Source organism: Melanostigma gelatinosum, assembly GCF_949748355.1.
Source record: "Melanostigma gelatinosum genome assembly, chromosome: 4".
NCBI lineage: Eukaryota > Metazoa > Chordata > Actinopteri > Perciformes > Zoarcidae > Melanostigma > Melanostigma gelatinosum.
The window spans coordinates 27,155,350-27,174,871 of NC_136637.1; the positions used below are offsets into that span (position 1 = coordinate 27,155,350).

At 44.1% G+C, this 19,522-nt stretch overlaps 1 protein-coding gene across 1 annotated transcript in view; it reads left to right on the forward strand.

Moving 5' to 3' along the window:
* The window catches only part of ncanb (neurocan b), a gene marked incomplete at both ends in the record, with an annotated part of 93,584 nt that overhangs the window by 42,950 nt on the left and 31,112 nt on the right, over positions 1-19,522 (forward strand). The window contains one exon of the mRNA XM_079267688.1: positions 3,633-3,749. Coding sequence (XP_079123814.1) covers positions 3,633-3,749 — 117 coding nt within the window. The remainder of the gene's footprint in view (positions 1-3,632; positions 3,750-19,522) is intronic.

A 19,522-nucleotide genomic window follows, 5' to 3' on the forward strand; every position in this document is an offset into this window, starting at 1 on the left:
AGTTTGAAGCTGTAGTTTGAAGCCAAGTGTTTTTGTATTTATTTATATTTATAGTATACTTTAAACAGTTAATATATTGTTCAATTTGAAGAAAAAAGTATCGGTTCAGGCACCGTTTAGGCACCGGTATCGTTTTAAAAGTATCGTTTAGGCACCGGTATCGGAAAAAACCCAAACGATACCCAACCCTAGTGACTAGTTACGTAACAAACGTAGGCTACTTATTTTAAGGCCAAACCACTATCTTTTCCTAAACCAAGTAGTTATTTTGCCTGAACATTAACTTTTGCTTTCACTTTCACTTTTGCAGCTTGGCTCATCTGAAGCATTATAATACTAATGATAACCATTGATAACGCCCATTCAATCGGCTGATTACATTCTAAATCGGTGAGTTTTTCCTGTCAGTTGGTGATGTCGTCTACTTAAACGCTGAGGAGCCAATTGATCATTTCTTTTAAGATATCTCATTCTTATTTTTCACGCTGGCAACGAAAACCCTGTCCAGTATTATCAACAGCAGCCGGAGCTGCAGCATTACCCTCAGTGGTGTGATTGACCGGAAGAATGGTCATAAGAAGTTTGGCCTTTCGGCTGCCAAAGCCTTCCTCACTAAGTCGCCGCGATGAGCCGGTCCTCAGCTGTCAGTTACACTGTGTGCATCGCTGCCTTTGTCCGCCTGAGCTGTGACTCAAATTGAAGAGACGTTTGTGAAGCTGAGATTTAATACCAAAACCGCATGCAGAGATACTCGCATGTCAGACTTTTCTTTTGCAGTAAAGTGTGACTCAGATTAAGGCAGATTAATGCATGGGGGAGGGGTTTGTTGAGCACATGTTGCAAATGTTACACATTTGAATGTACAAGCATTTAAAAGCTGAACTGAACTCTTGCCTTTGTTCTTTACATCAGCATATCAGCATCAGTTTATTTTCGGGTGATTTGTGAACAAAAGGTCATTGTTGTCATCAGAGAGAGACTTTCTTTCTGAAGGTACATCAATCATTGACACCGGTAGGTTTTAACATTGAGCAGCAGCATTGCACCGGACTTGGAAGGTATTGAGTTGGTTAACATTTATTCTAACGTCTTAATGTATTTGTTGCTTAACTGGTTGAGCATCATGATTAGCAACAACACAGTGACATTGTTTTCAGCTACATATCAATGCCGACATTCATGGTCCCCAGAGGATACCTTCTAATGACTTTAGTGATCCTATGGCGTTACCAACAGGTCAAAGTTTTCACGTATCAGGTGAAATATCTCATTTATCATCTGATGGATTGGCACTGACATGTTGTAGATTACATTCATGTTCCCCAGAGAATGAATCCTACAGACTTTGGTGATCCCTTAATTCTTATTGGGCCATCGCCAGGTTGGCTTTTGTGGCTTTGAGTGAAATATCTCATTATTTTAAGTTTGGCTGATGCATCTTTCCACAGTATGATGTCCTGTATCTTGTGCATATAGTGTCTCAAATGACACACACACACACACCTACTCTATTAAAACGAGTTAACCGGAAGGTGGCATTTTATTATTTTGTGTCAAAAAGACATTGAATTTCACAGCGGATGAAAGCAGCCGACCACTTGGAGGCATTTCTGTGTAAAAGTGAAGCCACCTCGAAAAGCTCATTTTCCAAAATTGTAGGATTTTGACATTTTCGATATGTCACACAGAGCGGGAGTTGGCCAAGTTTGAGTCAAAATAGCTTTCCACATCACATCCCCTAATTTACCTGAAGAGTTGCTGTGGACAGCAGCAGTGAAAGTAGATTTAGGTTCATGCTGATAATCTCCCACCGTCACACATCTTCTCCCATGAAAACACACTGAAGCTCCCGTTCTGATGCTTTTATCCACCCCGGCTTGATTTGACGACAAAATGGAGCGAAGAGTCAAGTTGAGAGCATGTGTTAAACCAATCATTTAAGCAACAGCAAACCAATCATTTGGGTATGTTTAAATAACACACAGACAGCAGCAATCAGAAGCAACACAGGAGGTCACATTGGGTATTTTCTATGTTGTTGGAAACAGATGATCTATTTTAACTCCCAGTGTTGGGATAGCTACTTTGAAAAAGCACAAGCACACTACACGTTTGTTGACAGTAACCACCAAATACTACTGCTACTATTACTATTACTCATGTTTAGGCGTTGCACAGTTAACTAGTCTGGGTTAGATTGATGTGGATTTAGCATTTGTTCATGCGAGCCATGCTACTGGAAACTTTGCATGATTTTGCAAATAATATAATACATCAAACTAGAGGTCTAAGAGCATTATATGTACACTGGTATTATCCACCCTGGATGGATGGATGAATAGATAATGACTCAAACAGCTCTTTTCCTTCAACTTCTTTCTTCATTTCCTGTCCTCATACATTGACCATGTCCTGTTTTTCCCATTTCATCTTATTTTTATGTCATTAATTGCTCAGCACTTTCAGATTCTACCATCTCCATCAGCACACCATTAACCTTTTAAGTGATGTATGTTTTCAAATCACGTACAGTGTTGTTTTTCCCCCTCCCTGCTGTTGAATTAAGAAACGAGTCTCTAATGGTTTTTCTCATTCAGCGAATCACTTTTATGTATTTCCAAAGGCAGACTTTCCATCATCTCCCCTGCCCTGTGAATCCGCAGCAGTGGGAGCCCATCACCCCGTTTCACAGGAAATTGAATACACACTTGCGTAACTCTATCTCACCAGTGTGCAATGAGTCAGGGTCAGACAAACATCCAGAAATGCACTCGCACATGCTTGCACACGCACGCTGATGCATAAACGCACTCAAACACATAGAAATGACGGTATTCCCAGTCGTTCAGGGGAACTGCGCTCTACGTTCTGCACAGCTTCTCTGGGCTCATGCATCATGAAGTGAGCCGGGCTGTTATTATGGAGAAGATGCAGTGTATTAGATGGCCTGACAGATTGTGTCAGGGGCTGCAATCCTCTCAGGATTGGATAATAAAAAGACATTTAATCGAGCCAGTTCCCAACAGTTCTTTGCACACAGAATAAAAAAATCCTGACGCCTGCTCTAACCGTCCTTGACAAATTCTCCTCCTCCCTCCATCCCATCCTAAAATATAACAGCAATAATTACGACTTAATCTCCTCAATCTCCGCCATTCATCATCCAAAATATTTCCCGTGAAGAGGCATGGCGTCATAGCCCAGCAGCATAAAATGTGTTTATTGCCTCCTCTGCAACGCCGTAATGTGCCGTAAAAATAGGTGCCCCCCGCCAGTATGCATGACATGACTGGGCGATGATCAGCTAATTTATGGGGGCCTCGGCTCATCAGTCGGACCTGGGATGAGAGGCAGGAGGACGCCAGGAGGGGGTCGACTCAGCACATCGTCCTTCGCCTGGCGAGCATCAGTCATGATAAACAGGGGCACGGCAGACGCAACAACAGCCAATCCGCCACCTTGTGGAAAGTCACAGAGACACTGTCTGCCCACTCTGCTCTTCTTCTGTCTCCGTCAGAGAGCAGCGACGGGATGTAATGCTGCCTCACTGCCTGTCGTAGCGCTCTTTCTCCGTAGAAAAAATACATTATGAATAATTCATTATGTGTCTCCCACTCTGTCTGTCTTTGCAGGGGAGAATAACCCGTGCCAGACCAACCCCTGTCTCCACGGAGGGAGCTGCCTGCAGGAAGGTGACGGCTATAGCTGCTACTGTCCTCAGGGCTTCTCTGGAGAGAGCTGCGAGATCGGTGAGTCACTGCCGGGTCAGGGCCAGGGGCCGAAGGGGGTAACGAAGGACCCCAGTGCACGCTGGTATATACTGTTTTTGTTTGAAAGGCATGACTGCCCGCTCAGCTTCTGAGTCTTAACAGATTTTGCGCCTAAACTAGCCACCGGATAACGTATCGTCTCGTCACATGATCAAACATCAACATACATATTACACATTGTTGTGGGACCCGCTTTCTCTATGGGGTCCCAGTGCAACCGCACTGCCTCCGTTGTCTATAGTTACGCCTCTGGTCAGGGCTGAGTTGGGAGACCTCAGAGGTCAGCAGCTGCAGAAAAACGCTGTGTCATCGTGGCCTAAGGGAACGAGAGACAGGCATACGTTGGCATGACATTTACTGTTGGTGATGTTTGCGACTCAAGCAGTGAATTGAAGAGGAAAGCACCAGCGAGTTTGCCTTTGTTTTTCCTTTGGGTTTTGTTTCCTCGTTTCTTAGCAGGATTCTGTATCCAAGACGAGCTCTCCTGTCAGGTCCAGTGGTTTGGATCAAGCTCCTTGACTGAAAGTGAACTGGGAATATCCAAATGCTGCAAGTCAGCCAGTTGTGACCGAGGTTGCTGATTGTGAGCTATATGCACTCAGCTGTGTGTGTGTGTGTGTGTGTGTGTGTGTGTGTGTGTGTGTGTGTGTGTGTGTGTGTGTGTGTGTGTGTGTGTGTGTGTGTGTGTGTGTGTGTGTGTGTGTGTGTGTGTGTGTGTGTGTGTGTGTGTGTGTGTGTGTGTGTGTGTGTGCTTCTGTGAATCTGTGTTTTCACTTTTATGCCCCATAGTTGGCAGCTCATCTTTCCTCTCAGCTGTGTGATGGGAGAGTGTGGCTGTCAGAAAATGGCTGTGCACTGTGTCACGTGTGTGCGTGTGTGTGTGTGTGTGCGTGTGTGTGTGTGTGTGTGACTGAGACATGCAAGGGCCACAGAGGAGCAATGACCAGGTTTAGTGAGGGATGGAGCAGCTGGTTAAAGTGCTGAGGGAAACAGGAAAATAAAGAGAAGAAGAATTAGGTTGAACTGTGGTAGATTACGTGAAAAACATGGATATATATATGTGTATATATTGGTGATGCAACTCTATTTTCATTGATTGCAATTTGTTTTGCTTAGATAGTTGTGTACTGCTGTAGTATTGCTTAGAATTTCAGACGAAGAGCCTTTAAGGATTCAGAGTTAACAGTTATTCGATAGAATTAGAAAACACCACCAAGCATGTTGAACCCTTTGTTCGTCAGACTTCTCGAGCTCTGCGAGTCCAATTATTCATGCATACAAAGACAACAGAGCCAAGCTGAGGCTTTACGGGTCATTACTTACTGAAATAGGTCAGGGGTCAGGGGTCATGTGAGGCCTATTGTCCCGGGTCTGATTATCAACAACCTTTAATTCTTGTACCCAGAAGCAGATATTATGCAGCATTTAGGTGTGCCTGTGCATTAACACCATTGAAGATCAATCAACAATCTGCCGTTGGATCAATAATTTGTGACAAATGCATGTTAACTGCATGAATTTCACACACACGTAGTTTTAACGATTCGCTCCAGTCGATGTGGTTTGGGTTCGTTGTTGAATGAGCCAAAACCTGTTTGTTTTTTAAGAGGCTACCTTGAGGCATAAATGTCTGAAGGTTAGCACACTCATAGAATGTTTTGTGTTTACTGATTACGTCTGCACTTGTCCTTCAGCTCCCGTTCCTCAGGAGTGTTTAATTGCCTTTCCCAGTGTTACTAAAGTGTTGCCTTGTTGATTATGTTGCTAAACAGCTGCATATCTGATGTTTTTAATAGGAATGATGGCCAAAGGCAACGAGGTTAATTGCTTATTACAGCAAAAGCTTGACCACAATTTTACCAACTTGACACAGTGCTGTTCGAGAGGAATTAGGCCGCGAGGAAAGCGCTGCTTCATTAAGTGTTTCACATCCACAGCTTCTTCTTCCTTCACTTCATCGTTCACGTTTGAATCTTATTGAATCGTTTTCTTTCTCCTTCGGTTTGTGTACATCCACCACAGCCGCATCACAGAGAGGCGCATGAACCACCATGCCCTGCTCTGCCTCTGCTCTCCACGTGAAAGGGTTATTTAGGCAAAATGAGGCAGTGGCAACACAGCTGCAGCACACCTTGGAGGCTGTCTCCAGGACTTGGCTTGTAGCTGCAATTATTTGAGGAGCGTTTTGGGGAGCTGCATTATTGATGGCCAATGTTTCTACTGTGGGTCTGTAGTTATTAATATTTATGAGGGAAGGGGAGAGAGAGAAGCTGTGTACGTCTCAATGTTAGCGCTCCAGCTCCACTGGATCCTCGTCTTTCGAAAATCATCCGCTCCATCTGTATTCCTGACTTCATCGGAATTGATTCAGGGCTGTCGGTAAAGCCGCGTGGACCATGATGTGCAGCACCCTGATTAAAAACCAAAGCTTTAGGTTATTGTGTGCCATTGATCAGCAGGACTTCAGGGTTAAAATCTGGTTCCTGCCGCAGATTAAGTGATTAATGAGGCACGATAAGGCCTGTCTGTTTGATGGCCGTGTGTTGTGATACAAGAATGAATTGTATTTGCCTTCCTCACAGCTGGAATGAACATTTGTTCGCAGATATAAATAAACGGAGATGTAAACAAAATGCACCTCGGGCGGATTCTGCCCATCCACTGATAACGCGGAGATAAAGTAGACACATTTGAATAAACCTTACCAAGCGAAGTTTTACTTGTTCTATTGGCAGCTTTCTGTTTACTTCTTACAAGCAGAAACACCTCGTATTCATAGGTTTTGAGAGGCTTTTTGTCCTTGTAGATGAGAAGTCACGGTGCTAAATTCAAAATCCAGAACTCATATGTTGATCGCTGACGCTCTACACACTCACACCGCTTATCTCTGTCAGCTCTGTCAGCTGCTTGCCGCCAGCTCGGCCGGCGCCATGTTGAGAGCCGTTAGGTACAAAGTCTTTAGTCCACTTAGATTCAAGAACCCACAAATAGAGTGACGAGGCCGCCAGTATTGACTGAGTTTGTTTTAAAGGTTGAGTCACATCCTTGTTTTACATTTATATTGAGTCCGTCTCGTTGTTGTTTGTGTCGCTCAGAAATCAAATCTCCTTCTTGTTGACGGCAGCAGCTATTTCTGTTTAGTTGGAATGTGATTTGTTGTTGGAGGGGGGGGGGGGGGAGGGGGAAACGCATTAACCTGTCTCAGCCTATTGCTGAAGACGGGTCAGCAAATCACTGATTCTAACGGGAGCAGGAGTTTGGCAAATCATTTCTGGTCGCCTGCTGTTTGTTCTTGAGAAAGACCTCCATCAGCCCATCAGAGCGGCAGAGCGGCGGGCAGGTAAATCACTTTGAGCTGCGAGAGACGTTTCACGTGCATCTGGATGAGATGGACACATGAACGCGGTGTTTCCTTCATGGCTCTCTGCAGCCGAATCAAAGCTGGTACACGTGTGTTTTTTTTGGATTTCAGATGTAGAATGTGTAGCGAGGTCAAGACGGTAACTGATCCTCTTAACAGGAGGAAATTACTCCGATCGCACTGTTGTCTCATCCTGTCTTTCGACCCCTGTCCCTCTTCCTCTCCGTCCATCTCTTCTCATGGCCCCGTGAGGATTCGAGCTCCTCCGCTTTCTCCAGCCTCCCGTCCCGCATGTTGAATTAGAGGAGATAACGGAGCCCGAGCTGCCGTCTCACTCTTTCTCTTTCTTTATCAGCCTTTCCGTTTTATTTTCTTTATTGTTTTTGGTACCAAGGACAATCACCGCTCAGCTTCAGTCACTGATGTTAAAACCCACAAACCAAGCCATAAATCTAGGTGTAGTTATGGATTCAGACCTCAACCTGAACAGCCATATCAAGACAATTACAAAATCAGCCTATTATCACCTGAAGAATATATCAAGGATTAGAGGACTTATGTCTCAACAGGATTTGTAAAAACGTGTCCACGCATTTATCTTCAGCAGACTGGACGACTGTAACGGTGTGTTTACAGGTCTCTGTAAAAAGTCCGTCAGAAAGCTGCAGCTGATTCGGAACGCTGCAGCTCGAGTCCTCACTAAGACCAGGAGGGTGGATCACATCACTCCAGTTCTGAGGTCTTTGCACTGGCTTCCTGTCCAACAAAGAATTGACTTTAAAATCCTGCTGTTGGTTTACAAAGCACTGAATGGTTTAGGGCCAAAATACATCTCTGATCTGCTGCTACCTTACGAACCATCCCGACCCCTCAGGTCGTCTGGGACCGGTCTACTTTCTGTTCCCAGAGTCAGAACTAAACATGGAGAAGCAGCGTTCAGTTTTTCTGCTCCACATATCTGGAACAAAGTCCCAGAAAGCTGCAGGTCTGCTGAGACCCTCAGCTCATTTAAATCAAGATTGAAGACTTTTCTGTTTGCTGCTGCCTTTAATTGAACCACGTTCAATTAATATATTAATCAATTTCCTGCATTTCTGCATTTTACTACTGGATTTTATTTCTTGCACTGTTTTTTAATTGTTTTAAAATCTCCTTTTCTTTTGCCTTGTGTTTTGATGCTTTTAATGGTTTTATGTGAAGCACTTTGAATTACCTTGTTGTTGAAATGTGCTATACAAATAAACTTGCCTTGCCTTGCCTTATTTCGCCCTCAACTCCTCCAGCAAATCGGTCAGAAACAACAACCGGAGTGCAGGTGGAGAAGAACACAACACACGAGGAAGAAAAAGAGTCAAACACAGCTACGCTGTCCCGTCACTAAACAAGCTACCGTAGCATTCAGTCGGACACAGGTGCTTTGAACAACTCTCGGGTCAATTTCAGCAAAATAAATTGAATAGCAACATCCTCTCTGTCCTGCAGGTGGTTTTCTGCTCGACAGGAAGCCCACCTTATGCTTTTTTTTCATCATTAGTATTATTTTGCACCTGCCCACACTCTCCGGCCTCATTTCCAATCACGGTGATTAGATCTGAGTTCTCTCTCCCACTTGCTCCCTCTCTCTCCCTCCCGGCTCTCGACATAAATATCAAATGGGCTTTTTTTTCTTTCTTTACATTTATTTCTATGACAACATTTTCCTGCCTCCTATAATTTTTTCCGAGAACATTTCGTTGTCTCTATAATTTTCCTTGACACCCCGCTATCACTCTTTGACCCCCCCCCCCCTCCCCCCCCTCCTCCAACACATTGCTCCTTGGAGTACAGCACTGTATTGAAATTGCTCCGCAGTGCCGAGATTGGGGTGAAAACAAGCCACTAGCCCGCCAGCATTTCTCCCATATAACACACTTCATTTTTCTGCCTCACTTCCTGACCCCCCCCCCCCCAACCTCTCCCACCGTCTCTCTCTCTGGCTCCGTGCATCCGTCTCTCTCTCCCTTGCTCTGTATTTCCCTGTCAAAGGCCAATACAATTATTCATACAGAAATGCCTCTGTACTCATGCATAAAATTAAACTTATTCAAGCTCTGACGCTCACTCACCTGAATACTCAAATGTTGACAAGGGTGTGCACAAAACATTCTCCTTTTTACTTTCTTTTTTTTTTGTATGTATAAATATCTTCATCTCACACAGATCTGGCCTATTACACACACACACACACACACACCTGTTTGGGGCCATTTATATAAAACCAATATGTACTCAAGACTATATGAAGGGCTAATGCATAACTCGTGTTTAAAGAGAAACGCCCCCGCTGGACTTCTGTATTAACGAATTCATCCTCTGAGACCCGCTCTCCTCACATCAGCTCATGCGATTGAGCTTGAAAGATTCATGAGGTTGCGTCTATTAATATCGTCGGCCCCTAACCCACCTCGGTGTGTCCACAGATCTGAGCGACGAGGTCAAAGAGGATGGAAGGGGAAAGAGGCTGTGGCTGAGGATAACGCTGGTTTTATTGTCGATGCACACTGGCGGTGGAGATATTTGTCAGCTGATCCAAGTGAAACTGGGATGCTTGGAGCGAGAGGTATTGTGTGCGATAAAGCTGACTTACAGCCAAGAGTAACACAAGTGTAAGGCGAAGAAAGGAGGGAGAGCTGCAGATAGATGGATTCTCAGTGAGCTGCGAGGGTATGTAGAGGAAGACAGATGGATAGGGCCGGTGCTCCTCACAGGACATCATCTTCAGCCCTTCATTCATGATGGAATGGATCCAAACTGGTGCTTACTTCGATGTGTTGTAGAGTTTTACTGCGATTTCTTGGCTGCTAGTTTTCCTGCAATGTTGGGGGGGAAAGAATGTGCCGTTATGAACAGTTTGATCGCTCACATAAGGTTCAACAGTACAGACGAGGATAAGAGGGTTGAATAATAGAAATGGAAATTCTGGTATTTACTTAACTCTAAACTAAATCTACTCCTTTCCCTCCGTAAAATACCTCCAGGAAGCCGGAGGTTTTGTGTCTGTGTGAAGACGCCTCCTCTAAACCTCATTAACGTCAGAATGCAACCGTCTTTAAAAGTAATGTTCCCGGATCTACTTTACAGCTGCAGTAGTTCATCGATTCCAATTAATAACTGCTTGAACGGCAGGTCAGAGTCCGGCTGTGTGGCCAAAAACTTAGAAAATGTGCCGATGAAGCAAAGTGCAAAATCTGTAGTCATAAAACTCTGCCGGCAGCTCAACATGTGGCTTAAAGGAATAGTTTCACATTTTCCAATATGCAAGTTCAGCTAATGGAATCGGGAAGGAAACAAAATGGCGTCAGAACACCTCATTCATTCGGCTTCTTGCTGAGAGTTCGACGTGCAGCTCGATACTATTCTCATGTCTGCACGTTAGCTTAGCTTAGCATAAAGGATGGAAACAGGGGAAACAACTTGCCTGGCTCTGTCCACAGGTCAGAAAAACTGCCCTCACAAAGGTTTATATACATATTCAATACAGAAACTGAATTGTAGAAACACCATGTTGCAGATTTTGTCGTTAATCAGACTTATTTTTGGTGAAATATTCCTGTTCTCTAAGCAGCTAAAGCATCCTGACAGCCACATAACAACACATGAGTCAGTGACTCGGATGAAGCGCGCGCGAGGCTCGATGTGACAGCGTGTGTGCAAACGTATGTGTCTTTTGTGTGATTGATGACCAGCAGTTTGTCACAGTTTGTCGGCAGCTGAGCAGCTCCTAAAGGGCTCTGATTCGCTGGCTCAGCCAGTGTTCACACGCCTCATTAATTCATCCACGCCATCGGGCTCCTCAATCAGCATCGTGATTGGCTGTGCCCTCCCCCACCGTCACAGCCACCCACACTCGTACCACAGTGCCGCCGACACCACCGGCACTGCCTGATTGCAGCTCCTCGGCGTTCAGCTCACTGCAGTAGTCATACTTAGAGGTTTTCATTCACAAACGCAGTCCTGCACACAGTAAGAGACACACAAACACACTCAAACCGTTCAATGCACACATTTCAGTCATGATCTCACACAGAAATTCAGCAACCAAACACAGACACATGGAAGCACACAGACGCAACCTCGTGCAAATTCAACCTCAAGCACCTGCAGGTCAGAATCAGAACCAGAACCGTTTATTGCCAAGCAAGTTTGCGCCTACAAGGAATTTGTCGTGACGGGGTGGTGCGTGCGAGGTGTGTGCGAGTGTGCGGTTAAACTCTGTTCACACTGCATAAGAAACGGGGAGACGATGTATTTTCCCAGTTTTCAATCAGCGGGGACACTCTTCCCTCTCCAAACTCCTCAGGACAATGAGAAACAAAGGACATACTGGCTGCAGAGTTGAATGAGAATGAGCTGCAGAGTGTGTGTGTGTGTGTGTGTGTGTGTGTGTGTGTGTGTGTGTGTGTGTGTGTGTGTGTGTGTGGGGGGGTGTGTGGGTGTGAGTGTGTGTATGAGAGTGCGGCATGCAGTATTTCTGTGGTATAAACACACCTACAGATTAATGAGCTGCTGGCCAAGTTGCAAATGCTCACCACTCTCTTTTTATCTCTTTTTCTCTCACACACACACACACACACACACTTGCCACCTTGAGGTGTTGAGGCGGGCAGTGTTCCAGAAACACTCACACAACAACACACACATACAGACAAACACCTGCACACGGGGACACACACGTATATCATCAAGTATGAATGTGGATCACAATATGCTTCATTCGAGTATGAGAGAGCTCATGCAGCAATGAATGTGTGTGGAACTGGAATTGTTGGCTAGCTTTGCTTTAGCAACCAATGTAAATGCTTATATTGATGTAAATCCATGTTGCGCAATGTATGTAAACATTGTTTCTTCCAGTCTGTGTGCCGTAGATAGTTTTGTGTTATTTCGAGGGGAATCTGTCTCTATAATAACGAATAAATAACATATATTATACTAATATATAATAACTATACAACTATTTTGTTAACTAACTTAATGCAAGTAAACTCAAAACTAGCTAAACCTACGTTGTAAGTTTATTTTAAAAAGAGACTGTATGCATGTAGCAAGCACAAACGTCCCGTATCCTGTGAACACAGTTTATTCTAATTAGTGTCAGAATTTGAAGCGTCTGGACTCTGACCAAGTAGCTTTATCTGCAAGTTTATTTATGTTTCATTACCTGTTGTACTAGCTTTAATAACTGAATGTATAACTATACCACCAATGTAATGTCTTCATAGATGTGCGCTTGTTTTTCATCAGAATAGTTCCATGAAGCAACAAGGTAATTGTGATTTCGTCCACAAATATTGTTATTATTGGACAGTAATTGCAGTCAAAATCATCAAATATATCAGCCCATGAACTGGAATCTAACTTTGACGATAAAGCAGCTTCAAAGCAGAAAAATAAAATCCTCTTTGTGAACGAGGAAACGAATGTGTTCGTGTCCTTGTGAGGATGTGTGAATACGATATGACCACGTTCTATATGACGACCATGAATATACACCCACATGTACACATACTGCACACGCTTCAGTGACCTAAACATACAGTACAAAAGGGATTTATTTATTTATTTCTAATCTCCATGGTAGCAGGTGAGAGATTAAAAGAAAAAAAACAGAAGCAGAAGACAACAATGAGAGAGAGAGATGATGAAAGAGAAGGAGGTCGAGCAAAGATGACGTCTTTGAGGACTGAGGATGATGGACCGTCAAACAGGCAAATCAGCTGAAAAATAGTAAATAATTCTTCCTTAAGATTTGTGTTTGGTTCACGAGCCATTTCTTTTCAGAAATAGATTAAAATAGATTCAACATCAGAGCTCCCTCTACTCAGAAACACACCCTTATATAATGTCACTGTCAGTGATTAATTGATTCTGACAGCACTAAGGAAAAAATAGATAATTCCACTCTACTATTTCCTCTTTAAGTATGTCAGAAATAGCGACAGGAGGCAGAGAATAGCCATATTCATAGTCATTCACGCCTCTGGGGAACTGCTCTACTTTAAGAGTAGCGGTATTGTATTTTTTTAAGTGTGTACAAGTAAGAAGTAAGGACCAAGAGATAAGGAAAGGAGGGAGGAGGGAGGGGAAGTATAAAAGGGAGGATGGAGGGTCAAAGGGAATGGAAATGAGGAAGAAAGCAACAAAGTCGGAGGATGGGTGGAAAAGGAAGGAAGAAAGGAGGCACGGAAGGAAGCCAAGACTTGAAAAATGGAATATAGGAAGGAAGAACAGGAGGAACGGCGAGGGAGAGTAGTAGCATAAGCAATCCATCCAAGAGGCAGACGTGTAGCTCCTCTAAGCTGAGGTGAGGTGTGTTAATGATCACACCCTGGGTGTCTCGGGCAGATAAAGTTGTCAACCCCACACGGCCCGGAGGGACGCCGCCGCCGCTAACACCGAGGGCCCCAAAGGGACACCTGTAAAACCCTCCGGACTCAAAGGAAATTAGCCCGGTGAGAGAACCACGGCGGGGCAAAGGAGGATAAACTTGCCATTCAGTGAGCTCCAGAGGGAGGGAGAGAAAAGAGAAGGTGACGAGGCTCGGAAGTGACCAATGAAAAGGAAGTACAGGAGGCGGCGAGGGAAGGAGGGAATGACTGTGGAGAAAGAGAAATGAAGAGGAGAAATCATAATCACAGCATGTCTACAAATGCTTTTGATTCTCTGGAACTGTTCATTATTTCCGGTTACGTTAAAAGTCTTGCACTATCTCCAGTTTCCCTCTCTCTCCTTCTGCAAGTAGTCAGTGAGGCTGTATAATACTGGTGGTGGCTTCTCCAGTGCCTGGCTTCTTTTTCCATGGCCGCCTCACTCCCACCACACCTCCACACCCCCACCACCCCCACCACACCTCCACACCCCCACCACCCCCACCACCCAAGTATAAACAGACACTGAAGATGGAGCCAGCGGGTACACACACACACACACACACAGTGTCAGTGAGTGGAGTCAGACTGCCAGAGCTGAGGGCTTGCAGAACGATGTGAGATGTTGTGACACTTTACCTCATTACATTTTGCCAGGCTGTTAAGAATGTTGCAGAAGTGCTGTCAACCAAAGCGAAGGACCTGTCTGAAAACATTCTCCGGGCACACACCCCCACACACACACTCTCACACACACACACTCACACACTCTCACACAGCCACATTGGAACATGTGAATTGAGATGAATCTTGTCGCTGCGTGACTTTTACAAACGCCTCTGAGACGGGGTTACGGCTCGCTTTGGCTCGCTCCCTCTCGACGCACAAGACAATCTGGTAAACCCAGACGATTTGGATCGTCGCCGGCTCCCCGTACGTCGTCGGGTCGCCAAGATGTAATTGCGTCTGGGGCTGGTGGTGAGGTATGGCATGTCCTTGCTTATCCTAACGTCTTAGCCAAGTAAGAAAGGGGATGAAACATTGTCTCTGTTTACACCAGAAATCCCCAGGATGAGATGACTTTTCTCCAGACGCTGGATGCTGTGATGGGTTGATCAGCGCCGCTCTGAGCTCTCTGCAGCGCAGAGCCTTGGGCTTTTCTACAGCTGCTGTGTAGTCTGTCTGTTTCCTCTTGTCCCCGCTGATCCCGATCCCTTTGTAATCCACCCGCACCCAAACACAGCTGAAGGCCGGCGCACAAACACTAAAGCACAGAGACGCACGTTCAAAGAGAAACACGCAACTCGCACGTTCACAGGTGCCAACAGATGCACAGGTCGATAATATAATAGATATGTACAATGTGTAGAGCATATTAGATGAAAGACCGAAAAGAAAAGGCCCACCTTAAGAACGTCTCAACGTTTAAAGTTGAGGCTGAAAGTTTCGTCTTGATCTTAAAGAAACAGCAGCTGACAGAACAACAACCTCAACTCGAGGTCCATTTAGTAGCTCTTCCAGAGCTTTCACACCTCAGGATCATGTGCCGCGATGAAAAGCTCCAGATCAACGACTTAATAGAATGACGTGAGATTGTGTTGTCAACTAACCATATTATGTGTTGTGTAAAACATATCACAGACAGAAGTATCACATTTCCTTCAAATAAATCCATCTAAAGTGGAGCTCCAGCATGGTGAAATGGTAGAATTGTGTAGGATTTCTTTCTAACGACTGAATTCATCCCACGTTCCACGATCATCTTCAAGTATCTCGGAGATTAAGAAGAACATGGAGACTCTTGTATCCCTCTGCGACGCCCACTTTACGGTTTCTACTCTTAAGATATAGTAATCCTGTCATTATTCTATGCTACAGCACCACTGTACTTATTATGGGCAAGAAACGCATGTCCCCCTCTCTCATATCTTTCAAGTCAACCATTTAGTTTCTTAAGCCGACGCGTTGCAACCAAAAGATTTATCATTTAACACAGTGGTTCTCAAACTGTGGTGGTACTACCTGTGGTATTACAGGTGGGGCGCAGGGGGAAATGCAGAATTTTTGTATTTCAAAAAACGAATTATTTTTATTTTATTTTTTTAAGTAATAAATAACTACATGGCGAAATGCCTGTACTTTCGTGTAAATGTTTACGTTACGCCGTTAACAGGTTGCGCATGCGTGACGGCCATGATCCTTGGCGACTCACATGTGTGGCTTCGTGTTCCAAATGAAGAGACATTTGGCGGGAACAGAAAAGCAACCGCAAGCGATGCCTCCGAGACGAACAGCAAGCAGCCAAGAAGAACATGTGATGAGGCCTCTCTGGCTCTGGGTTCACAGGGAACACGGTCGGAGATGAGGAGAGACCAGTCTGTGTTTTATGTCTGAAAACTAGCTGCGGATAGCATGAAACTTGTTTTGTTTAGTTTTTCACAGGTTGCACTTTATTGTTATCTTGAAAAGATGTTGAGTGCAAAACAGGTTAATCGCAATCAGCAATTTTTTGCCAAATTGTAGTTCTTTTTTGCACAGATATCACTTTATTTGCATTGTTCTAACAAAGTGATTGCACATTGTATTTGTTTTTGTCTGATGGAGCAATCTGGTTTACTTCAAAGTGATTGCAATTTTCTTCATTCTATTATTTGAAAAAGCACAGATGGAGGAGTCACAAAATGTTTCAATAAAAATTCAACATAGACCATTTTGTTACAATTTTGTTAGGGTGGTGGGGCATGAACATTTTTCTTCCTCCAAAGTGGGGCGCGACAGAAAAAGTTTGAGAACCACTGATTTAACATATGGAAGGTACTTGTAAGTGAAAATGAACACCTGTTGGACTTAATTCTCAGAGTGTTATTATCCAGCTGCTACAAGGGAAGGATGTCTAACGGCTTCAGGGCAGTTTGATGGTCCTGACTTCAATGCAGTCTTGACAGGTTTTACAGGCTGGAGCTGTCGTAGTTCGTTTAAATGTATTCAGAGTTGCTGTTGTGTTTCTCTTCGTTGACCTTCAAGTAGGCGCATGATCTCAGTGTGTCGCACTGTTAATGTAAGCTGTGGGGTGTCGACAAAACATGTTTACACATCCAGCTGACTCGGACATGAGCATTCAGTGTATGCTTTGTGTTTCTGGCCATGTGGTGAATGTGAGTTGTTGTTGTTCCACCAGAATCCTGAGGAAAATATCTGTTTTTTTTGGCCCTCTGTTTGAATCATGCATGTAGCGTACGGTTGTGTTTGGAGTGTACGGAGAGTGGTGAGACTGAACCAGAACATCGAAGCGGTAGTTCTGTAAACCAAAACAACGAGCTGAAAGACGCTAAAAGGGACCTGCGGAGTCAGGCGATGAATCTGTGTGTGTTCGTCACTACAAGTGACCCCTCTCACGGTGCACTTATTCATGTGATCCATCAATAATACATAAATATTGATTCCTGCAGCTTTAAGTTATTTTGGCCCAAAGGGCAGAAAGAGGCTCTTGACCAAGTTGGACAGTTGGAAGATGAGAGGCAAGAGCACCACTCACACACATAGGTCAAGTTTATGGTTGCAGCTGTGGATATGCATTATATAAACAACCGCACAATAATTACATTCAGAAACTCTTTCTTTCCTGCACTGTTCTCACACACACACACACAGTCTTTACACAAACAGACGCACGCATTCATATAAACACACACACATGCAAACAAATAAATCATTATATGCTCATTGATGCCGCTGTACACACTCCAGCATTATAGTTATTGACACGACCCAACATGGTCAATTGAGCGGGCATGCTGTTTGGACGAGTGGCGGTTCAATAGAAAGGTATCCATCTTTGTAGAAGGGCATGGAAATGTCAATGCCCCTCAGCTAGCAAAAAGGAAGTCAATCATCCAGGGTCTCGCACAATGAAAGATGACAAACACAAAGAGCCTTTCAGCAACAAAAACAACAGCCTTTGTGTGACAAACATTTCCATTGTCATGTCATGTCAATTTATTTTTACATAATGTCTGCTGTGGTACGGAGGCAATGAGGCGAATTTAGAAAAAAGAGTGACCAGATCTGTCACTGCTGTTGGTTGATAAGGGGGGGGGGGGGGCTGCCACCCAGTGTGTTTGCTGGAGTGCTTCTGTATGTGTGTGTGTGTGTGTCACAGAGAGCGATCGGGCGTACGCTTGCATGAATGTGTGTTTTTCTTCCTTGCAGCTCACAAAAAGAAAAGTCTTCCTCTGCTGCATTAATGTTGTCCCTCCCTGCCCACCATACCACCCTCAGATGTGAAGTCTCCAGGTGGCATTTGCTGGTTCAAAGGTTCTCTGTGTAATTGATCAGACTGCTGTTTGATCTGTACGGCTGCCATTTAGTCTACAGAAGAAAAATGGGCTTTTTCCGGCTCCGTTAGGACAAACTGGCCGGCTGCCACCTCCACCATCCAGCGGGGATGGATGATATACGGCGTACAATGAGACTTCCTTTGCTCACCATCCACCCTCTGCCTGTGTATCTGTACACGTGTAGTTGCATAATGAATCAAAGGCAACCATGATGCATCTATTTGATGCCTTTCTTTCTCCCTATAATCATTGTTCCATTCATTATTGCTGTCCCCTTCATCTCTTCACTGACGTGTAGACGTCAGTTACCAAAGTAAGCTAATCAACAGCGTTATGAACAATGTGAACACCAGCTGAGTCAACGTTAGGCATGCTAAGTTTGGAATGAATAAAAGGGTTACTTTGGATTTTTATAAGTGGGTTTGTATGTGTACTCCCGTGTTCTGCGAGGTAGAATTGCATACGTCATTAATGGAGTCTGGTGGGTTTCAGTCAGGAAGAGCTATCGGCAAGATAAAGCGTCTGTGGACAGGGAAGTCATAGAAACATATTTTGACCACCAAAGAAAGGCCCGCCTGCCCAAGCAAATCAATATCAGTGTATATTGTTTGTTTAATGTATTTCCACCGCTTTACCTTGCTTCCAGCCCTTTCTGACCAGGAACTGAAGCAGCTATCTCACTCTCTTCGAAGCCACAAGACTCCATTGACAGAAAAAAGTGACTTTACCTTGCAGAACACAGGGGTTGCTGGTCTACTGCTGCGTCGATCGGTTGGTTTGTTTGTGTTATTGTGTGACTTTCACATCCACAACAGTACATTGCTTATCTTCCTTGGTGGTACTCCTGTCTACTTCTCTAAAATGAGTGTGCCGACCACGAGTACACTGGTATTTAATAGGATATATGTGTATATACTTGTGGATATATATATATATATATATATATATATATATATATATATATACATGTGTGTGTGTGTGTGTAGCAACATCATCATACAGAATCCTACATCAAGTCAAGTAGGAGAATGTTTTTAGGCTTTTGAAAATCATATTTTGATGCTAAAACACACGTATGTCGACCAAAACTCAAAAGGTCTGATTTGAATACATACAATCCCATACATACAAGGTTTATTCACAAAGTCATTTCATCTGAGTTGCTTTTGCAGAAACAAGACTCTCAGTTCTCCTCAAATATTAAATATCTATAAAAAAAGTCACACGTAGTGCTGAATTTCACGGCTCTCAGCGCTCTTATAAACAGCTAACAGCTAAACAGGCAAACGGCCGCAATCTTGACCTTTGATGTGGATGTTCGTAGTAGTTTTGACATTCAAAAGCTGGCATCCGTACTTTCTCTCGAGCTAAACATTCACAGTCAGAGTGGACCTCTTCAAACCCGTGCAGACGAAACTGTAGCTATTTCTGTGTCAAAGCCAACAAATGCCAAGTAAAAAATACCTCAAATGCTTCTCATGTGCTATTATTTGATGTTGTGGGTGAATATTGTTGAGTGTTTGGAGGAGAGAATAGAAACTTTGCAAAACAACTCACTGCTGCGAAATCAAAAAAGATGACCAAAAGAAGTCAGACGTTGTTCAGTTCATTGTGATGAGCTGCGGAGGACCGATAAGGACACAGACA